At 37.5% G+C, this 22,644-nt stretch overlaps 1 protein-coding gene across 1 annotated transcript; it reads left to right on the forward strand.

The window, feature by feature from the left end:
- The first annotated feature begins 11,639 nt into the window (after positions 1-11,639).
- LOC131925768 (interferon-activable protein 204-like) lies at positions 11,640-21,413 on the forward strand. Its single transcript, XM_059281121.1, has 6 exons — positions 11,640-11,920; positions 12,813-12,925; positions 13,424-13,582; positions 16,573-16,980; positions 17,898-18,089; positions 21,109-21,413. Exons 1-6 carry the CDS (start codon positions 11,656-11,658, stop codon positions 21,163-21,165), a joined length of 1,194 nt encoding a protein of 397 aa, XP_059137104.1. The 5' UTR covers positions 11,640-11,655; the 3' UTR covers positions 21,166-21,413.
- The last annotated feature ends 1,231 nt before the right edge of the window (positions 21,414-22,644 follow it).

Genomic DNA, 22,644 nt, shown 5'->3' on the forward strand with positions numbered 1-22,644 from the left:
GTGTTGCAATCACAGAACCAAATTTTCTTAAAGTGAAAAGAATCTGAAATGTCATCCACACCCATCGTGTATTTTGCAGAGAGAGAGAAGGAGGCCAAGAATGTTGCAATAGAACAGCAGAGGTTGCCAGATTCATGCAAGGATGAACATGTGTGCCGTTGTGTGAAGGTCAGAACTCCTTCTTTATTTACTTTAAATAATTGGCACTGTCTTTTAGAAAGAATGTGTGAAGGAATGTAACACTGGAGAGTGGGCTAAAGAGGTGGGTCAGTGGGTAATAGCATCTGCTGCTGAGCCTGAAAACTTCAGTCCCATCTCCAAGACCCACATGGTAGAAGGAGAGAACCAACTCCTGCAAGTAGTTCTTTGATTTTCACATGTGCTCAGAAGCACATGCACAAGCAGCATATACTTCCACGTGTACACACACACACACACACACACACACACACACACACACACATACACACGCCACAAATAATTAAGTAAGTAAATGAATAAATAAACTTGTAAAAAAATGGACATATGCTGGTATGATACAGAAATTAAAACCATTATAGGCCAAATATAAAATTAATTTTATAGAGAGTATTCAAGACTCATAGGGTGGTCTGTCTCTGCCAAGTTCTGTCTGTCTAAGGAGCTGTGCATCTTTTAGAAGTTCATATGTCCTCCTTGGTCTTCACTTCTGTCATCAGAAAAGTGAGAGAGCTGAAGTGAGTCATGTCAGAGAAAAAAAAAGTGGTGAGGAAACCAGGTGGGCAGAGTTGTTAAGCTCCAGCCTCTGCTTCCTATTTCTCTATGTTTTCACCTTGTATTTATAATTCTATATGTGTTCTTTCATATGTGATCTATTCACCTGTCTATTTGAAAACAGAGAAAATGTTTTCTGGGGGTGTTTTATTTCATCTTTATGTAAGACAGATGGGTTCACATCTTGCTAAGGCTGTGCAGCAGTGGGCTGAACCAATCTCATGGAAAGTGGGACACATGCTTACTTGGGATAGATAATAGGCCTGGATATATTTTGAAAAGAATTCAATCTATTGTTAGTTAGCAAGACTAAGACCTCAGGAATACGGACTCAGGCCTAGACAATGGCGTTGACTGAAACCTCAGATAGTGGTGATGGCCAGAGGATGAAGAAATTGATGGATTCTGACATCTTCCAAATCTAGTATCTTTAAATTACCATGTTTAACCCTCATATATGCTATTCACTATGACATATTTCTAATTACTGAGCTCATCTCCTGTCTTCTCTATATTATTTTGTCCAGGATATCCTTTTTCCACTCTCAGAACCAGGGCATTAACACAAGAGACATTATTTTCTCTCTAATCTTATAATAATTCTGGGGTCTTCCTAAGGCTCTGTGTCCTTGTGAATACAGCCACTTTAGTGCACACTGTATAGATGATATTGCTCCTATTATTGGAGAGTTGATGGTTATAAATATTCTGGTTAAATTCCTGATGGCTGGTCTAAATGGGCTTAAAGAATAGACAGTTATAAATAGCCTTTCATCTAACCTTAGTTGAAAGTCCTTCTAGCATACTCAGTGTCTAGTATGGGTAAGTAACTGGAGCTCCAGGTGTCTATTTGATAAATGACAAATAAAGCTGTGTGTGTATCATGACCTCTCATTCCTCAGTGAACTGTCACTAAAATAAATGTTTGGTAGACAACAAAACGCTGCACCAATGTTCAAGGACTACAGAAATTCTAGACATGGAGAGGAGAGACCAGAATGCACCAGCCTCTCTGTTCAAAGCCTCAATAGCCGGTATTGGTCCTGGAAATGTTTAAGCTAAGTGTTTAAAGCAACTGTTCAATATTCCCTCTTTTTCAGCAGATCTCAGGCAGCTGCCTTGACCCTCCCTATCTCTGGCCACACCAACCATTTGTTTCCATGTCCTGTTTTCAAGACAAGGAACTTTGACCCCACTGCTGGCAATTGATGTAACACATCCTTGTTGGAGCATATGTCTCACAGGAAGCAGGAGACGCAGACCTTAAACGGCTTCAGAAATCCTCCCACAAAACTTTTCTACAGAGCAACTCAAGGGAACAGAGCGCAACACTAACAAGTTTCCTAATGAGAAAACAAACAAGTTGCCTAATTGAGCTGGGGAAGGGAGAAGACAGAGTAGGAGAAATGATTCCCAGGAGGAAGCCTATGTCTAATTAATGACCCAGAGCCTCAACTTCAGTAATTATCAGTTTTTTTTCTCTTCAGAGACCACCAGTGCAGGAGTGTCATAGTAGGAAGCTTTGGGGAGGCCCTTGTTGTCTCCTTTTGATTCCTTCAATTAGTCTTAATTAGGATCATGGGAACAGAGGCCAAGATGTCAAAGACACTACTTTAGGTTAAGATTTTGTCAGAGTCCCTTCCGCAGAGACTTTTCCTAAATCCCAATTTGTTTCTTGTATCTATAGTAGGTAATATGTTGGCTTAGACTGACATCCAGGCCTAGGTTTGAATTCAAACTTTACCACTAGCTAACTCCAGTATAAAGTGCCACAGACCTTCCCTCACCTCAGTCTTTCAGTACATGAAAGTGATTTAACTCCATGACTTTTATGGTGTTTTGAACTGTAATTCTAAACTATGATAAATGATATAGAATACAAAGTAAGTATGGATGGTGAAAATAATCTCATCCTAATATCTAGGCACTAGCAACAGAAGAGGCAAATCGAATCAATAGGTTGACCCTTGATTACACACAAGGGGGAGGAGGAGGTGTGCCATGTGAATCAAGCACATTAAACTATTTTTGTGTTCTTTTCACTCCTTTAGAACATGCTATACACTGCCTCTTTTATGAAAACAAAGTTCACTTTTTTTTTATAACAAAAAAAGTTCCAATCATTGCCTATCTTTACACTCTTACTTATCTTTACATGTACCTGTTTATTATGACGTTTATTATGACTCTCGGGTGCTCCTGAAAAGTAAAATTCACAAGTGAATAATACTATAGAATATTCACTCAAAACCCCTACACTTTAATTCCAATCCCTTACTTTATCAATTTAAAAACATTCACACAATTCACTTAATTCCTTATGGCCTCATTTGCAAGCTTAAAGCAGCAGTCACATGGAAGACCAATGGGAAGATTTTGTAAAATAGTTTCAGTGAACATACAATAAACTTCTGCGGAAATGAAACCTAATTTTGCTGACATCTATTATTTTTAGTAGCGTAAATGAATCTAATCCCAAACACAAGAGATGATTTCTAAATCTTAAAATTATCATGTTAAAGATGAGTTCAATGAATGACTAAAAGCCTAGAGGTCTTCAGTTCTGTATACTCAGAATAGTCCTTAGAAGTCATTAAACTATGAAAGAGGCAAGATCTCTGACACATCAAAAATACTCATGATTTGTGACATGATCTAGACTCATGTCTATTCAGAGATCCATATCTCTCCAGCTATATGAACTGCAGTTTGGTCAGGGCCAACAGACTAAGATGTGCTAATGCTGTGCCCCTCCTGGAAGGAAAACCTTGCTAGAGGCTATGATGTTTCAGCTAATGCAATCCTGTCTGGATGAGTTGTAAGGAAGGATCATGGCTGGGAAATTACTTCCTAAAGTTTGGGATGGAAAATAAGCTCAATTACTATTTGGGTCCTGTCTTCTTTACTGTGGCATTCCTCACACTACTAAAATACTTAACACATAGGCAATCATACAGGTCTCATGTCACACAAAAAATAAAGGTCTTTTATATGTTTTACCGCAAAAAATGAGTTACCTTTAAATTTGATGTTATTTTTTTGTTTCTTTATCTTTATTGTTTGTAAGACTTTTAGGTTCATAGAAAATGGTGCCAGGGCTAGACAGATGACTCAGTGAATGAAAACATTTACTCACAGACCTGATTACCTGAGCTAAATATGCTGATTCAATAAAGTAGCAGGAAAGTTGACCTCCACATGAATGCCAGAGCATGCATGTACCTGCATACACACACACACACACACACACACACACACACACACACACACACACACACACCGAGAGAGAGAGAGAGAGAGAGAGAGAGAGAGAGAGAGAGAGAGAGAGAGAGAGAGGATAGACAGACAGACAGACAGACAGACAGATGATAGAACAATAGGTAGATAGGTAGATGGATAGATAGGTAAGTAGCACACACACAAGAGAGATGATAGATGATAGATTAGATAGATGATAGATAGATAGATAGATAGATAGATAGATAGATAGACAGATAATTTAAAATGAATGAATGGTGTCCAAATTAAAGTCCCTGTATATCCTTTGCCCCAACACATGTACCATCTCCCTCACTGTCGCCGTTTCCCACCACAGTGAGAAATTTGCTATCCCCAATGAACTTGGGTTTAATGCTGATAAGTCTTTATCAGCCAAACACATAATTCCCGTTAAAGTTTTCTCTTCATGTTGTACTGTCATTTTGGAGAAATGTGTAATACACATGTCTACCATTACAGTGTCTTATGGAACACTTTTATTGCCCTGAAGACGACCTGTTCTTTATCTGTTCCTCTACTTCTTCCAAGTCCATATAACCCTTGATGTTTTTGTCCTGCATCTACACATTTATCTTTCTACAATGACAGTTGGCACTAGACCTAGTGAGAGCATCTCTCCTCATGGCCCAGCAAAAGCCTCAAGTCTACCACCAAACACAACCTTTTATTTGCGTGGATAAACAGCTGTGATTGGAGGAAGCACAGTTTCTCATTTGCATTAAAGTACTGTGCCTTGATTGGTGCAAAGACAGTCTTTCAGTTGCTTGATGATGTGTCTTGGTCGCTGCAAATTATCTTCTGTCTGTATAAGCCGGAAATCAGTTCCATTTGGAAGTATGTGGAAAAGCCTCCCCACACCCTGTTTAATCCACACTGTTGCAACATTCGGCTCAGTCAAAGGCTTCTCTCATATGGCCTTTTCTCGCCTTTTGTTTTTCACTGGTAGAGTGAGCTGAGCCAGCAACACCAAGAAACGTAGGAAGACAGTGATGAAGACAGAGTGGTGGAGGTGACAGTATTAGTGACAGTGGTGGTTGTAATAAAAGAGCAGCTGGAGAAATCCAGAGAGCATCTGGGGCTGAAATAAGAAAGTCAGAGATAAAGACGATGAGGGCTAGGAAGAGCTGAAGATGAGACACTGCCGGCTCGGATAACTGGGTGCATTCCAGATAGCGGTCAATCCTTAAGTGCTAAGAATTCCAGCACCCTAGCCAAAGAGCTGTGACACTAGCCACTCTCAAGGTCCCAGCATCACAAAGGCACCACATGCTTGCTGCTATCTTTCACCTGCTGCTTCCAGAAGCTGTCGACTACAAAAACTTCCAAGTACATGGCTGTCATTTGGTGGTTAAAGCCCAGAATGGCAAACCTCCAATCTGAAACCTCAGGACCACAAGTCTTTGGCTTCTGAAGGATTTGGAGTCTGAGTATATTAGACTATGTCCTAGGCCTTGAGTACTCTGCTACAATGAAAGCTCCATCTCAGCTGTCCATGATTCCTATCCAGGTAGAGCCAAAGAATATTGGCCAGCTAGTTTCAACATCCTGATGTTGGTACACCACGCGTGTGAGTTTTGTGTCTAGTGTCTTAGTGGCTAGTATACATCTGTTTGCTACAAAAGTCATATGGTTAGGACCCTTTTGATTAGTGAAATTCATAAGAAAAGAATGTGAGATTAACTAAGCTTTGATTTTTTTTTTTCATAGTAACTGCAGTGTTTAAGGGAAGTAGAGAGGTTTCCCTAGCCAGGGAAATTGAAAGCTATGAACAGCACTGGGAGGAGGCCTGGTGGTCTCAGCACTCTTCTCCCCAGTGAGACAGCACAGTGAGAAACGTCCAGTGTTGCTCAAGATATGAAGCGACACTCACAGTGTCATAGTCCCTGGTATCCTTACTTACATCCTTCTGTTCAGTTTCTGATTTACTCATTTATCTGCCTACGCAAATCAAACAAGCCCACTTCTTGCCTTGTTAGAGATCTCCGGATCTGAACATTTCTGCAGACATTTCCAGGGAGGTGAGTCCTGTCTCTTTCCTAAATATAGGATCAGATACCTCAGCAAAATATTAAAAAAAAAAATAGAAAAAAAAATCAGTGTTGGAGGGTGGAGGGACCAGGGCTGGCTGGTGCCAGCTGCACTCACAGAGGTGAACCTGCTAGAGATGGTTTGGGATGCTTCACTCAGGAACATGACAGATGATGGAGTAAAGATGGCATTGTGGTGATATATTGCATGCCCTAATAAACTTATCTGGGGACCAGAGGACAGAGCCAGCCACTAGATTAGACATAGAGGTCAGGCAGTGGTGGCACACACCCTTAATCTTATCACCCAGGAGGTAGAGATCCTGGATCTTGGCGAGTTCAAGGCCACACTGGAAACAGAGCCAGGCAGTGGTGGCACACACCTTTAGTTCCAGCACTTGAGATCTCATGCCTTTGCTTGGAAAGCACATGAGCCTTTAATGCCAGGAAGTGACATAGCTGGGTGGAGAATGGTATGTAAGTTGTGAGGAGACAGGAACTAAGCATCAGTTCAACTGAGACCCTCAGGAGTGAGGACTGAGAGGCTTTCAGTCTGAGGATTCTTGGACATAGTATTGGCTGAGGAGTCGGCGAGGTGAGGTTGGCTGTGGCTTGTTCTATTTCTCTGATCTTTCAGCTTTCACCCCATTATCTGGCTCCTTTTTTTTCATTAACGAGGCCTTTTAAAATTTGTGTTACATGGCATCTTTATTCCTCCACCACAGCGAAATGAGCTTAAACAAAAACATTTTGACTATTGAAGGTGAAATAAATTTCTAAATATGACTTTTCCTGAGTTATTTAAAATTGAACTCTGTTGTCATCACTGGAGAAGGCATGAGAACATGGTGACTGTGGGGAATGACTGGGTAAAAGACATAGCAACATGAAAAAAAGATAAGTGGAGTAATATTAAAAGAAAGCAACAATTCAACATAAAATTGTACTATATAGTATCCACTTTTTACAAAACTTGAGAACCCTAACTAGCCTCTAGGAGAAAATGTCCCCGTTTTGTGAATACAGTTAGTCAAATACAGAATATCTTAGCATTTTTATATGTTTAGATCTCCTTTTAGCTCTCTTCTATATCAGATATTAGAGACAATATTTGTCATACTCCCTCGTCTTCATTCCATGTTGGAGGGGAACTGTAATGGGACAAAGTCTTAGGAAAAAGATGTTAAAATGAATCACATCTGTATTTACCATTTGGGATGCATTAGCTCATTATAGAATCTGTACAGAAATATTTCTTCTGTTGAGGGGAATGTAGAGATTTTAATGTCGGCTTGAAAATTTCTTAAATGTTACTTGAAAATTTTTATTTGAACTTATTCATTGACATTCTTTTTTTTCCTAAAGTTTTTTTTTACGATGTTTTTACTTTTTATATTGTTTTTACTTACTTTTCAGTAATTGATATACACATAAATTTCAAACTATAGTCATCATTAGCCAATTTCATAGTTGTTTAAATTTATAATATTATTTGTTTTTATTTTTATTTTTTGAAAAATAATGTCACTATCCAAGCCAGGTTTGCCTGAAACATGGCACAATGCTGAGGCCGACCTCAAATGTATAGTCCTTCTCCTGTGCTCTGGAGGGCTTGAATCTTAGGCCTTCACCACCATGCCCTACTTACATGTCTATGATTACCTTTGTACTTTACTACATATTACTATTTAATGTCATGGGAACAATGTAGTTATAAAATGAATTTTTTGTTTGGTAATTATATAATTAGAATGGTTTCATTTTTGTTGAGTTGAAATCTTACTTTGTTAAGTAGTAAGCTTTCAGTTTTATGATAACTTCTTGGCAGGTCTATCACCTTATTAACAGAGAATTTTGATTTCTTTGAATTACTCTTTCAGCATCCAATTTTTCCAATAGTTTTCAAACCATAAAATGGTGTTCTATCAGCAATACAAAGGTATTGATTTTTCTAAGCCACATTAAAAAATTTTATGTTTTTGTTTTGTTTTGGTTTTAGACAAGGTTTCACTATGTGGCCTTGGTTGGCCTAGATCTCACTATGTAAACCAAGTTGTCTTCAAACTCAGAGATTTCTACCTGTTCCTGCCTCTTAAGTGCTGGATCTTTTACATTTTTTGTTTTAAAATGATTTATTAATTTTTCTAACTTATGCAACTTTATATGGCCCATGATAAAAATCAATGAACATATATAACATGTAGTAGTGTAGTCTGGGAAACAAGTATTTCCATGCCTTCAACAATCAATTATTGCATGTGTTAGGAATTTCATATTTTATTTTCTATTTGTGTTGAACTATGTCATCCACTATTCTGTCCCATAGTTACCCTATTGTGCTAAATAAGAAAGAGGGGTAAGGCTTATACTCTTTGTTTGGGTGTCCCTTATTAAATTTCTTTCTGTTTCTCCTGCCCCTGCTCTTCCCACCTCTAACGATCATTATTCCTCTTCATTCTTCTATAAAGTTTATTTCTGTGAATAACTGAAACGTGATATTTGTCCTTCCGTATCTGACATGTTTCACTTAACAAGTTTATCTCCTGTTCTATTCGTGTTGCCTTAAATGACAGGAGTTCATTGCTTTTAGTGGCTAATGAAGACTTGGTATGTGTGTGTGTGGGGGCATATATGCAAGTGTAGGTATATATATATCACAGCACACATGTGGAGACCACAAGACAACCTCGGGGAGTTGCTTCTTGCCTTCTCCCTTGCTTTGAGGCAGTCTTTCTTATTGATCTGTTGCTATGCTTTGTTTTCCAGAATAGCTGGCCCACAAGTTTCCAGGCAATTCTTCTATTTCCATCTTCTCTCTCACCATATGGGGGCTGTGATTGCAGATGTACACTGCTGCATCTGGCTTTCTACAGGTTCCAGGAATCTAAACTCAGGCCACAAGGCTTGCACAGTAGGGACTTTTACCAGCTAAGCCATCTCCCCGGCCCATTAATGTATATTTACCATGTGTTCTTGTGTTTGTTTTTGTTTTCATTTTTGAGACAGTCTCATATTTGAATATAGCCTTAAAGTTCTGATCCTGTCTCCACTTCTCCAGTACTGGGGTTATACGTATATATCATGGTGCCCAGCTATTCATTTTCTTAATTCACTCATCCACCAAAAAGCATTTATTTTTATTCTATAGTTCAGCTGTTATAAATATTAATGCAATAAATATAAAAGTCCAATTATCTTTTGTGTATAATAATTTCATCTCCTTTGGTTATATATCCAGTTACTGGAAGAAATGTAATACAGTGGTTGGGCTTTTTGTGTTTAGGGGATTTCTATATTATTTTGTGTCATGGTTACACTAAATTATGTCTCTTTAAACAAAGTATTGCAGTTCCTGTTTCTCTGAATCCTAACCAGGACTTATTTCTTATCCGTGTAATGATAAACATTCTAACTGGGGTGAAATTATATGTCACTATAGCTTTTATTTAACTTGCTCCAATGATTAGAAAAATTGAACTTTTTTTTCTTTCAGGGGTGTGTTTTTAGTTACTTTTTAATTTTTTTATTTATTATTAAGCATTTCAATGAAATAGCATCAAAACCACTTCCTGACTCACTACAACTCTCCTATATTTTCCCCTAACACATCCCCCTCCCAACTTCATTTCTTCTTTTGTCTGTCTTTGTGTGTGTACAATAATCCACTAAGTTCAATTCAATTACTGCTGCCCATGTGTGAATGGGTATGGGGCCATCCACAGGAGCTTGGGATTCTAACCTGTGGACACAACTTTAAGAAATAATGACTTTCCTTCCCTCAGCAATTACCATCTGTTAATAGCTCCACAGTAAGGGGTAGGGCCAGAAGATCTCTACCTCAGTCTGTGCTGGGATTATGAAAGACTTGACTTTGTCATGGAAAGGTACATGCAGAGCTATGTGGAAATATACTGTTTCACAATCCAACTAAGAAAATAATTAGAGAGATGATAGGAATATAAGTGAAGTGAAAGAGGGCTTAAATAAGGATGGGACAGAGGAGAGGAGTGGGTAATGGATAGGCTAACCAAAACTAAGGATATATGAGAAGGAGTATGGAAATCCAATAGTTAGTAAGATACTTTCAAAATACAACATAAAAATAGTTTGAAAAGAATTGCTCTGTGTGGGTGGGAAATGGCACTCCCAGAAGTAAGTCATGGATAGTTAAGATGAACACCATAATACAAGGTGTGGATTACCTCCCCACAAGATACTGGCCAAAGAGGCCCCAGAAGTTTCTAAAATAGTGCAGGCTATTGCCATTGCCCTTTCCCTCAGTTACCCGCCATAACTGCACACTAAGACCCTGTTGCTGAAGATTCCTCCCATTTGATTGTTTAGTTCTTTAGTCCATTTTTGAATTGCATTACGTGTAGGGTTTTGAGTAGTCACCTTTGTCTTTTTAGTTTTTCTTTTGAGTTTTGTGTATTTACAATGTCAATTCATTGTTAAATGTATCCTTTACAAATATTTTCTTCCATACTGTAAAGATCCCCCTGCTTCTGGGCCTTATTATGTATCCTAGACTGGCCACGAATCCATGGCTCTATAAACTTACCAGTTTAAAGATGTGGAGTGCTGAAGGAAGAAGATGGAATAATTGTTGAAAAGCTCCAAGTCAATAAACATTTTGATTCTTCAGGAGAGAGATGGGAGAAGTTCTATAAAGGGATAGTAATATGGGCACTGAGAACTAGAAAATTTGTGACCTATACCAGGGAAAGTATCATATTACTTATAGGTGTTATTGAAGAGTACCCAACACAGAGCTGTAATTTTGTGGCCAAAGTTACTCATGTATAGTGTGAGAGACTGCAGTACATTCCACTCACTTGTCACATTAGTCATTATTATGGTTTGAATGTGAGATACTCTTCATGGCACATGTGCTTCCATACTTGGGCACCATCTGCCTGTACTATTTTGGAAGGCTGTGCAGCCTTTAATGCATAAAGCCTAGCAGGAAAATGTAGGAACATAGGCCCAGGGCTAGAAGGTTATAGACACATGGATTCTAGCTTAAAGACTCCTAGTCAACCTGATTTGTAGAAATTTAACAGGCTATGTGGTTGCAGACTGGGTCCCAGGCACCAAGATTTCCTCACTGTGAGACCGTAAAGCAAAATAAACACTCTTCCCATGTGTTGTTTCTGTTGGGTATTCTTGTCACAGTTACTAGAAAAGTAACCAATATAGTCATAGTATGTCTGAGGAGTCAGGATCTGACAGCAGACAACAAGGGAAAGGTTCAGGTACCTAAAAGGAAGAGAACAGAAGCCATAAACCAATACTCCTAAGTTTTGCCACAGTGGCATGTCTCTAGACATCTTTTCATCATAACTACCCTTGACCCAACTAAACTATAATCAATAGGGAAGATTGGTTTGAAGTTTTTCCTAATACAGCAATTCTTACCCAATATTCCATGTGACATAATGGCTGTTGTGCTGCTCTTTGTCATGAACACACCTGTATGTAGTATTTCCACGTAGTGCATTCATTCTCATAGGCATGTCTTTCTTAGGAAATTTCTGAACACATGTATAGCAGTGTATGCCAATTTTCTCTTACAGGCTCACTAACAACTTGAAAGATGGCACATGAATACAAGCGAATTGTTTTGCTGAAAGGATTAGAGCACATCAGTGATCATTATTTTGACTTATTTAAGTCAGTAATGGCCAGTGATTTAAGACTGGAGAAAAACATGAGAGGGAAATATAACAGGGTTAAGATTGCTGACATGATGGAATATGAATTCCCAACTGATGCTGGATTGGGCAAACTGATTGAGTTTTGTGAAGAGGTACACACTCTTAAAAGACTTGCTGAAACCCTTAAAGAAGAGAAATCAAAAGGTAATGTGGAACAAAGAACCCCCTGTCCCTGACAGAGATGTGACTATCTCTGCTCCCTTCATAACCCTGAAGTCCTCACATAGTTTTCATATGCCCAATTTATACCTCAGTGGCCATAGCCATATTGGTGCTTTGGGTTCACCACTAAAGATGTTCCCTTTCCAGTGGAGGATGCTTGTAACTTAAAGAGTCTATTTGATGTGTAGACTATAGTGAAAATAAAAGTTAGCCGAAGACTGAAGTTTCAGGTACAACATAGATGTTAGAATTATAAAAAATTATGGTTCAAATTTTAAGTAAATCCATTAGCCAATTGTCTTACCTATTCCATTAAAAGTAGTAACATAATTATCCCCTCTATTGACAGAAATAAGGCAGTAGTTTAATTAACTATGTCATTAAGAAGGCACAAATCATTCCTGCCTTTTATAGAATTATTCAGTTAAGTAAAAAGATTTCAGAAAATTAAAATCCAAAAATTTCCTATCTTTTTCCACAAATTTATATCAGATTTCCTTTCAATGATTTCTATGATTTGAGTATATTATTGACAAAACACAACCAATCAGTAAGTATAATGAAAATTTTTATTTTTAAGAGAATGATAGGAAAATGGGAATAAGAAAAGCTTGGCTGATGTACATGGGTTCAGGGACAGGAAAGATTTTCTCATTTTAGAGGGGACAAATAATGAAAACATCAAGTAGTGGAGACTGTGTCCAAGGCTGTGCCTTTAGTGGTGTGCCCCCACAGTAAACTAATAGAATAAACATAGATATGAATGCAATGGAGAGAAAATGGCAGGAAAACTAGATGGTTCCTAGTCCTCTGTTTTGGTTTATTGGGCTTTTTCTTCATGCATTTGTTGTGATAAAAATTATACCCATTCTAGTAAAAGGAAAATCTCCACTGAGAAAAAGGAAGCAAGAAGCAGGCTCTGATACACCCACATCGACTACCAGCAACACCTTAGCATCTGATGGAGGGGAGACTTCCACAGCTCAGGTGAGCCTGAGGAACAGCAGCGGGCTGGCAGTCCACAGAGGGGTCAGCAGTGGCTCTTCCCCTACTCTGTCCACCAAGGACTCATTGCTTTATTAGTTTATCGTCAAGTTTTATTGAAACTCATGATAAGTGATCATGCAGTATTAATAAGTGTACATTCCTACTTGAGAGTTGTGTCCTTGAAAATCAGGTAGAACAATGGAGTCCATGTTTACACACCAAGTTTGAAAATTCAAATTCAATTATGTCCTACCATAGAGGTAGTATTAGAAAAACTGTGTGTGTAACTCTTTCCTACTTCTTTATTTAATGAAACAACTTATGCACACACAGTTTATGACTATTTATGATCATATTTTGGGCCTGGGCAGAAGGTGAGTGTTATTTCCTTAAATTCCCAACATATTCAGGCATAATAAATCTACTACCTAATAATGAAGATGCATTCTGTTCGCTTGATACTGAGACTCATTAACAGGCCAATGGATATACTTTCAGAAAAGAAAAAGTATTAATAGAGAAAAAACTGGAGTGAAAAAGACCAAGCAGTCTGTGGAACCAGATCACCCTCCCTGTCCTGAGGAAGCCACAGCCAGATGCCAGTCCCCAGAGCTGCAGACCTCATCTTTGGCTCCATCTAACACTTCTTTGGCTAAGGTACAGATTTTCTGTCTTGCTTTCATTTCTTCAATTCAAAACATCAGAATCAGATCTTGACGTTCTGACCATGTCACACACTTGCCACTGAGATTTAATTAATTAGACAAACACAGAGGCTGGATATGTTAGAAGTAGATCACAAATAGAGGCAGAAACAATAAAGATAGGTGATACAAATATAGAATTTGCTGCACCATAAGCTTTTGTTGCTATGAAGACACTTAATGAACTTGGCATTTCCTTTGACAATGAGGAGTTTACTGGCTTATATTGATCCCAGGCAGGAAGGGAGAGGTGACAAGTCCAGCATATACAAGTGTCATTAGCAACGAGTGCTGTATCCATAAGTTGGAATCCATATCAGTCACTGCTAAAGCAGCTAAGAGCCTGAGACTAGGGAGGTCATGGGCCTGGGAGAAACCTACTACTATTATTCTGCTAAAGGAACATAGCAATAGCACATAACATACTGTTATATCTATAGAGCAGTGCCTCATTCACCTCTCATCACAGAAGCTTCTTCTTGTCATAGTTGGTAATTAACACAGAGACCCACAACTGGCTGACATGCAGACAGTGAGAGACTTACAGTATCCATTCCTCAATGAGTTTTCTTCATCAACTCCCTCTTCTCACGGCTCAGGGATTTATGTGGAAGAAGAGGATGAAAGATTGTAAGAGCCCGAGATGGTACATGACTCCAAGGAAACAGTGTCTTTCAAATAGGACGGATGCACATTTGAAGACAGAGACCGGTGGCACACATTTAAAAAGCACAGGTTCACCACCTGGGGTCCCAAAACTGAGAGGAGGAAGTAACATAAAATCCTACCCCTAACCAAGAAGCTATTTTCAGTTGATACTCACTAACAAAGGGCTTCTCCAATGGAGACTATCAACCACATTCTAGAGCAGGCCCTATGGCTAGGAGTAGTCAGCCAATATAAAAAGAGCTCCATGAGTTTTTTTGTGAGGGAGGTATTTTGTTTTACTTGGGAATTTTTTTTCTGATTTTACTTTTTATGTTTTTATTTTATTTTTTGAGAGTGAGAGGAAGAATATGAAGTTACATGGAGAGGAGAAGGTCTGAGAGAGTTGGGGGAGAAGAATCATAATCAATATATAATGTATAAAAATTAAATAAAAGTAATAGAAAAATACCAATTCTTGGAGAGAAGAAAAATGTAATGAAGGAAATTAAAGAATTTTTGGAAATATAGGAAAATATGACATTCACCAGAAACTGGGAGTGAAAAGAAGTGAGCTACAATCTATTATGCCATGTTTAAGTTTTTCAGGTCAGGATACTTTTATTTGGTCTTGTCAAATATTCCTTCAGTATCAAGTATCAATACTAATGTAATAACACATGAAAAATGGGATGATTGATGCCTCTAAGTTTTTCTGAGTTCTCAGTGAAGGAAACAAATGATTTGTCATGGAGAGAAGTCTAAAACATTATCAGCATTCATTCTCTGGACTCTCCCTTTCCTCTCTTTATCCCTCCTTTTTTACCTCTCCCCCCTTCTTTTTCTCACTCGAGGAAATATAATCAGACAGTTAAGTAATAACAGAAGAAAGTTTATTCACCTCAAATCTTCCCATTCAGATAATTTAAAGGGTTTTCTTTGTACTTCTCAGATACTTTTATAATTATGTGGAAAATTTTTCTAGTGTAACATCTCAAAATAGTTATTTATTATTTGCTTTTCAAATTTAACATATCAGGGCTATCTTTCCAAATCTCTAAGTTAAAATTCATATAATATTCAATGGTTACATCAGTGTTTCTGTTCCTTTTTTAAATAATTCACTTTAGATTGCTTATCTACTACTACAAGCTCAGTATCACTTTCAGTGATTATCCTTGAAATGTGTGCATTAAGGATCATTTGGTGGCTTTCTAAAACCCACTAATTTATTTTATTCACATCCTATAACTTTATTGATAATTTAAATCTAGTCATTGCTACTTGTTTACTTATATACCCATCACTACCACTATTTATTTCCTTTTGCATTTTCATGTTATGAATGAAAATTGGTTATACTGGTGAAAAAAAAACAGATCCAAGTGAAATCTAATCAGTCATAGGTAATGATTGCTCATGACATGATAGCTTGGATTATTTTCATTCCCTTGGGCTTGTGAAACAATAAAACTATCTCCTATTCTCCTATGAAGTTTATAGATTTTCATTGTTTTGCATACTCTGTCTTATAGTAAGACAATTTTTTCTTCAGTGAAGACAATTTTTTCTTCAGTGAGATACTTTGTTAAAAGCCACTAAACTCAGAACACTATGCAGTAAACAGATTAGATGCCTGATAATATTTCTCTGGATTTACAAATCCTTGCTCTTGAGGAAAACTATCCATGTTTAAGGACATAGGTCCAACCAAAGTACCACTACGTTAGCCTATTAAAAAGAGGTGGCTGTGGGCCAGCTCATGTTGGTTTTGATCATTTAATCATAGAAGAGTGGTTTCTCCTTAGGAGATATACTGCAATGTGTACTTTCAGAATAACCCCAGATAGTTCTATGGTAACTAAAGTCCTATGTCATCTTTATGATTTATATTTACCATTCTGTATTTTCAACAATATTTAACTTTCCCATTTTATAATATTCAGCCATAAGACTAAAGGATATATTAGAATTAATTATAATTTCACTTAAGTACTTCATAAAATTGCTCTCAAATCTTGTACTGTGTTCATGCTGAACTTCTTGCTTCATGTTAGAAATATTTCTCTGAATTTCAGTGAGTGTTCAGATTTCTGTGGCTGAAGCCCATTGCTTTCATTAATTAGCCTTTTGGCCAATGAAAGAATTATTCTTTTGTTTATCCACACTTCTACAAATACATAAAAATTGTTAAGACTAATGGAGAGATTGTGATTTATCTTATGCAAAGTTTAATTTGTATTTAATGATAAACTTATATATTTATATCCTTGTGCTTGTTCAACCAAAAAAACACAGACCCAAACTCAGAGCATTACCAGAGGTGCTCTTCTCCAAAAGGATGCCATGACAGTGATGGTACTCAATGCAATAGACCCATTTGAATATGAGTCATCAGAACAAGAAGTAAAAAAAATGTTTCATGCCACAGTGGCCACTGTGAATGAGTATTTCCATGTGAAAGTTTTCAACATCAACCTGAAAGAGAAGTTCAAAAAGGAGAATGTCATCATAATCTCCGATTACTTCAAGTTCAAAGGAATCCTAGAGATAAATGAGGCTTCCTCTGTGTTTGAAGCTGGTCCTGACCAGAAGATTGAAGTCTCCAACAGTCTTATCAGAGAAGCAAATAAACCTCCCAGGTTTTCTGATTTTCACAAGTATGGCCCTGGAGCAGTGGTTTATGGGTTGTTTACATTACATAAGGTAATGCCTGAAAATTTGTTTTTGTCTTTTTCTCCACCAATACCTGAACTCAAATACGATAACTTTCCAGTCACTATAATAACAATATTGTAACAGACGTCTTTACCATGGTTGAGGATAGCATGTGAAATCACTTCACATACAAGGAATAAGAGTGGTTGACCTATTAACAACCTACTTCCTAAGATATCTCTTAAAGAGTTCCCTGAAAATGAATTACCAAGGATCTTTATTTTACTAGTTACAAAATACCTACCCTCAGCCACAGTGAGCAGGAATGGTGAAGGACATACTTCAGTGCCATGCCAACAGTCTCAGTTATTTTAAGCTCCACTTCAACTATACAATATTCATTCTTTTCTTTCTATATACTTTGTTTCTACAGATTGACTGAATCAGGGTGATTATTGATTGGGACAGGTATTTGGAGTCATACATGATTGGCTGGCATCCTTCTATTCAATAAAATAAATCTTCTATCTTTATAGATAGTAGGTTTTATCATTCAATGTTGACTCTTGTATCTTAATTAACTATTTCTGAAGACCATAGAAATTGAGAACTATTGTATCAAGTGATATTTGGGAGGCAAGTGAACTTAGTTTTCTCATTTACAGAAGAAAATATACACAAACATCTCATTTATGCATCAATGGCCCAAATCAGAGTATTAGGATTCAGTATTTTAAACAGACAACCTTGGGAAACTCAACAAATGTTTTACAAAGTTGGCAACTTTAAGTGTGTTTAGTCCATCCTCTTTTAAAAAGACCCTTTAGTTTAAACCCATACTTTATAGTACACTCCTTAGAGACTATGCTTATGAACACAACTGAAAAGTTGAAGAGCAATAGCTTGAGAGAAACTCAATACAGTATGAATTGAAATGAAAATGAATGTTAATTTTACTTTTGCAGAAAAAAGTGAACCCAAAGACCACAATCTATGAAATACAGGATGATTATGCAAATAGCATAGAAGTTGTAGGGCATGGAAAATGGTACAACATCATCTGTAAGGAAGGAGATAAATTTCGACTCTTCTGCTTCCAACTGAAAACAATTGGCAAGCAACTGAAGTTGGTGTGTGGTGATCACAGTTTCATTAAGGTAGGAAGTAGACTGGGAATGGAATTGTCAAAGTGGAAATTGATGCTTTCTTTAGGATTCTGAACTTGAACTTTTCAGTGTATTGCATAGATAATTCTATCTCTGGAGGAGAGAATGGAGATGGTGCCCTTATACTCATTACTATAGGGAAGACTTTTAAAGATGGATATTGAAGGCCGGGCGGTGGTGGCACACGTCTTTAATCCCAGTACTCGGGAGGCAGAGGCAGGCAGATCTTTGTGAGTTCAAGGCCAATCTGATCTACAGAGCGAGATCCAGGAAAGGCGCAAAGCTACACAGAGAAACCCTGTCTCGAAAAAACAAAAAATAAATAAATAAATAAATAAATAAATAAATAAATAAATAAATAAATAAATAAATAAATAAAAATAAATAAATAAATGAAAATAAAGATGGATATTGAAGAAATAATCCAAAGAATATTGTACATATGCTAAATAACAAGATGGATGCAGAAGTCAGAATGACATGGATATACATTTAATATTTATCAAGAGCAAGGGTTGTTAATAAGTCAGATATGATTTGAATGCCAGCCTCAACCATTAAGAGTTGGCTAATTCTGGAGAAGGTTGAACTCTTAATCTGGATTTTAAGGAAGAAATGCCTATATATTTATGAGTTATCACAGTGTTTAGCACATCATAAAAATGAATTGGTATTATTTTCTTACCTGGGTGAAGACACGAGAGAGAGAGAGAGAGAGAGAGAGAGAGAGAGAGAGAGAGAGAGAGAGAGAGAGAGAGAGATCTAAGAAATAGAAATGACATGAAAACACACCGAAGTGGGGATCAACAGTATTAATTCTACTATATATGCAAGATGACAACTCTGAGAACAGGAGACTAAATGGCTGTTTAAATGGTCAGATAAATATAGCATTGTCAGAAATAAGGAAATAAGGACCATTCATGGTGGATAAGCTAAATACTGAAAGGTTTATGAGGATGAATGCTTGATCACTTTGACACAGTAGTAAAAAGTGTTTTGTCTTGAAAATTTGTGTTGGACAGAAACTTGACTTGGAGGCAGAAATATTAGTTAGACACAACTATGTGCTACTATATACTTTCATATTAAGTATTTGCATTAAATATTGAGGAACTTTGTAAGTTGCTTATGAAATCTTTGGCAGTTTGAATATCACCATAGACTTGTGCCACTAAAACATGCAAAGGCTATGGAGCATTATTTTTAAAAACTAGGCAGCTATTTTATCAAGACAAAACAGAAGCTATTTCATAATTGTACTAAGCAGGGAAAAGGTAAATGGGGTTTTGAGTAGTGGAGATGAGTAATGTTTAAGAAGAAAGACCCTCATTATTTTACAACCAGCATGGTAATGGTGGTAAGAGAGAAAATGGGTTCAAAGCACATCCAAATGTGATTCAGTGATTATCATGAAGAAACAGGATAAATGGTGCTGCTACTAACACTGAGAACAAAGAACACCACCTAAGGGGTGGACGGATGTTCAGATTGATGTTGATGTTGAACTCCCTTTAGTAAATTCACATTTATACTAATAGAGAACACCTGCCAAATACTTACTATGAGCTGGGACTTTAAACAGCAAAAGAGAGTTAATAATAATTTACATTTTGTAGATGATCAGAAATAGTCACTGACAAAGATAGTAAGTGGTGGAACTGAATTCTACCTATGCTACCTGGCACTGAATGCAGATTCTTAGGCAAGATGAGTATGCAGATCAGTGATGGCAGTAATGGATCACAGGACAATGAATGGACAGCCAGTGGTAAACAGTACTAAAAAATTAAGACAAACAAATGGAGAAGTCAAGATAAAATGAAAGATAGATGAAACATAGATATAGAAAATTTAAAGAGGAAAGGATCAACATAGTTTATGCCAGACACAAACGATCATGGGACTCTCTTGTAATAACTCTATTAAAACCTTAGAGATGGTTTAAACAGAAGGTATGCTCCAGATACAACAGTCAAAACGTAATTGCTGCTACATTTTCAAACAGGGATATACACATTAGTTGTTCTATTTAAAGAATCCATGAGTTTCAACTATATCTAAAACCCAGAGCAGTAGTACTGAGGAAAATCAGAATTTCACGTAATTTTGTTTTTCTACTCCAAACCAAGCTTTAGATCGGATAAATCAATATTTTTTACTTTTTCTTTTTTGTTATAATTCTCTGCCCCAAAATAAAGTCATGTTGAGTGTGAAAAGCCATTTCTTCACAGAACACATAGTTAGAAAGGGGTAGCTCAAAATAAGGCAATACAATGAAGATGATGAAGCAGAGAAGATCAACAGTCTTTGAGAGGGCAGAAGGTCATATAAGGCCCTTGAGGGCAATAGGCAAAGATGGGTGACTGGAGAAATATAAACAGTGTTTTCACTCAATTGCTAGAGTCTTTTTTTTCCCCCAGAGGTTTGGATTACTTTTTTTTTATTTTATAATTTAATTTAATTTTACATATCAGCCACGGATTCCCCTGCCCCCCCCCCCCCCGCTTTCCCTCCTACTCACCCCCCATTCACATCTCCTCCAGGGCAAAGACTCCCCTGGGGATTCAGCTCAACCTGGTAGATTCAGTCCAGGCAGGTCCAGTCCTCTCCTCCCGGGCTGAGCAAAGTATCCCTGCATAAGCCCCAGGTTCCAAACAGCCAGCTCATGCACTGAGGACAGGTCCTGGTCCCACTGCCTGGATGCCTCCCAAACAGTTCAAGCTAATCAACTGTCTCACTTATCCAGAGAGCCTGATCCAGTTGGGGGCTCCTCAGCTATTGGTTCATAGTTCATGTGTTTCCACTAGTTTGTCTATTTGTCCCTGTGCTTTTTCCAGTCTTAGTCTCAACAATTCTCGCTCACATAATCCCTCCTCTTTCTCGCCAATTGGACTCCTGGAGCTCTACCTGGGGCCTGGCCATGGATTTCTGCACCTGCTTCCCTCAGTCATTGGATGAGATTTCTAATTGCTACAGTCTTATAGTACTTCTCACTGTCTCTTTCAAGGTCACCAGAGTTGGGAAAATAAAGAACACCCATTGTGCATTCAAGGCCAAAAGATGAAGAAAAAGATGGCGACCCACAAGGTCAATCCACTGCTTTTAACAGTGGAGCTTTTAAAGTAGAGACACCAAGCATTTGGGAATAAACAACGGCTTTAGTAGTACATCCAAGCATTAAAAGTTTTATTTTCTGATTTGTGATTATGTATTTTCATTTTCAAAATTTCTTATTGTTCTCTTTTTCTGTGAAAATAACACTTGAATTTAATTTCTCTAGTGTAAAAATAATAAAATTTCTTTTTAAAAGAACATCATTATAAAATGCTGTATGTAATTTATTTAACTCATGGGTGAACTGTTTGACAATGGTATATTTGTGCTCTGTGGAACACATAGGATGGAGTACACAGAATTTCATCATTGTTGAGTTCCTGAGTTTAGGACCTATCAAGATTCTCTCCCACTCTGTGGGCTGTGCCTTCTTTCTACTGATTTTTCTTTTTTGTACACAAACTTGAAGCTTCATGAGGTCCCATTAGTCAATTGTTGATCTTAATTCCTGAATGTATGAAGTCCAAGTAAGAAAGTCCTTCTGAACAGAACATTGTTAGTACAGGCCCTAAGATCAACAATTAATAAATGAGAACTTATGAAACTGGAAAGCTTCTACATGGCAAAGGATTCCATCCTTGAGACAAGGAAGCAGTGTACAGAATGGGAAAATATTTTTACCAGTTGCACATATGATAGAAGCATAATATCCAAAATATTAAGGTACTCAAAAAACTAGATAAACAATAAAACAAACAACTCAAATAAAAATGAGGTACAAACTGGCATGTTGGGACGGACCTTTAATCCTAGCACTCAAGAGCCAAAGCCGGGAAGATCTCTGTGGGTTCGAGGCCATCCTGGTCTACAAAGAGATATCTAAACAGAGAATTCTCAAAAGAGGAAAATCAAATGGCTGAGAAACACTTAAAGAAGTGTTCAACATCGTTAGCTATCAGGGAATTGCAAATCAAATCTATTTTGAAATTTCATCTTAAACCCCTCTGTGGTGATATTTTATTTGTGTTCTAACAAATAAAGCTTGCCTGGGGATCAAAGGGAAAAGCCAGCCATTGTATTAAACTTAGAGGTCAGGCAGTGGTAGCACAGGCCTTTAATCCTAGCATTCGGGAGGCAGAGTTTCATCTGAATCTCTGTGAGTTCAAGGCCACACTGGGAACAGAGCCAGATGTGGTGGCACACAATTTTAATCCCAGCACTACTTAACCATAGAGGTCTGGAGGTCTGTTCATACAGACAGGAAGTAATCGAGTTAGGTGGAAAGAGGAAAGTGATGTAGCTGGGTGGAATGAGGAAGAAAGATGGCAGGGCACACAAATGTATATAGGCATGAGTATACAGGAAGTAGCTCTCTCTTGAGCTGAGGATTTGCTCGCAGTATGAACTTGTGGCTGTGGCGTATTCTAATCCTCTGTTCTTCCAGCTTTCACCCCAATATCTGATTCTGAATTTTTTGATTAATAAGACC

Source organism: Peromyscus eremicus, chromosome 15 (genome assembly GCF_949786415.1).
Source record: "Peromyscus eremicus chromosome 15, PerEre_H2_v1, whole genome shotgun sequence".
NCBI lineage: Eukaryota > Metazoa > Chordata > Mammalia > Rodentia > Cricetidae > Peromyscus > Peromyscus eremicus.

Bases quoted from the DNA above. Each gene is read 5' to 3' on its own strand.
- LOC131925768 (XM_059281121.1), top strand. From the start codon at position 11,656: ATGGCACATGAATACAAGCGAATTGTTTTGCTGAAAGGATTAGAGCAC. The intron at 12,926-13,423 runs GTGAGCCTGAGG...ATATACTTTCAG, and splicing joins GGGAGACTTCCACAGCTCAG to AAAAGAAAAAGTATTAATAG. The intron at 16,981-17,897 runs GTAATGCCTGAA...TTACTTTTGCAG, and splicing joins GGTTGTTTACATTACATAAG to AAAAAAGTGAACCCAAAGAC.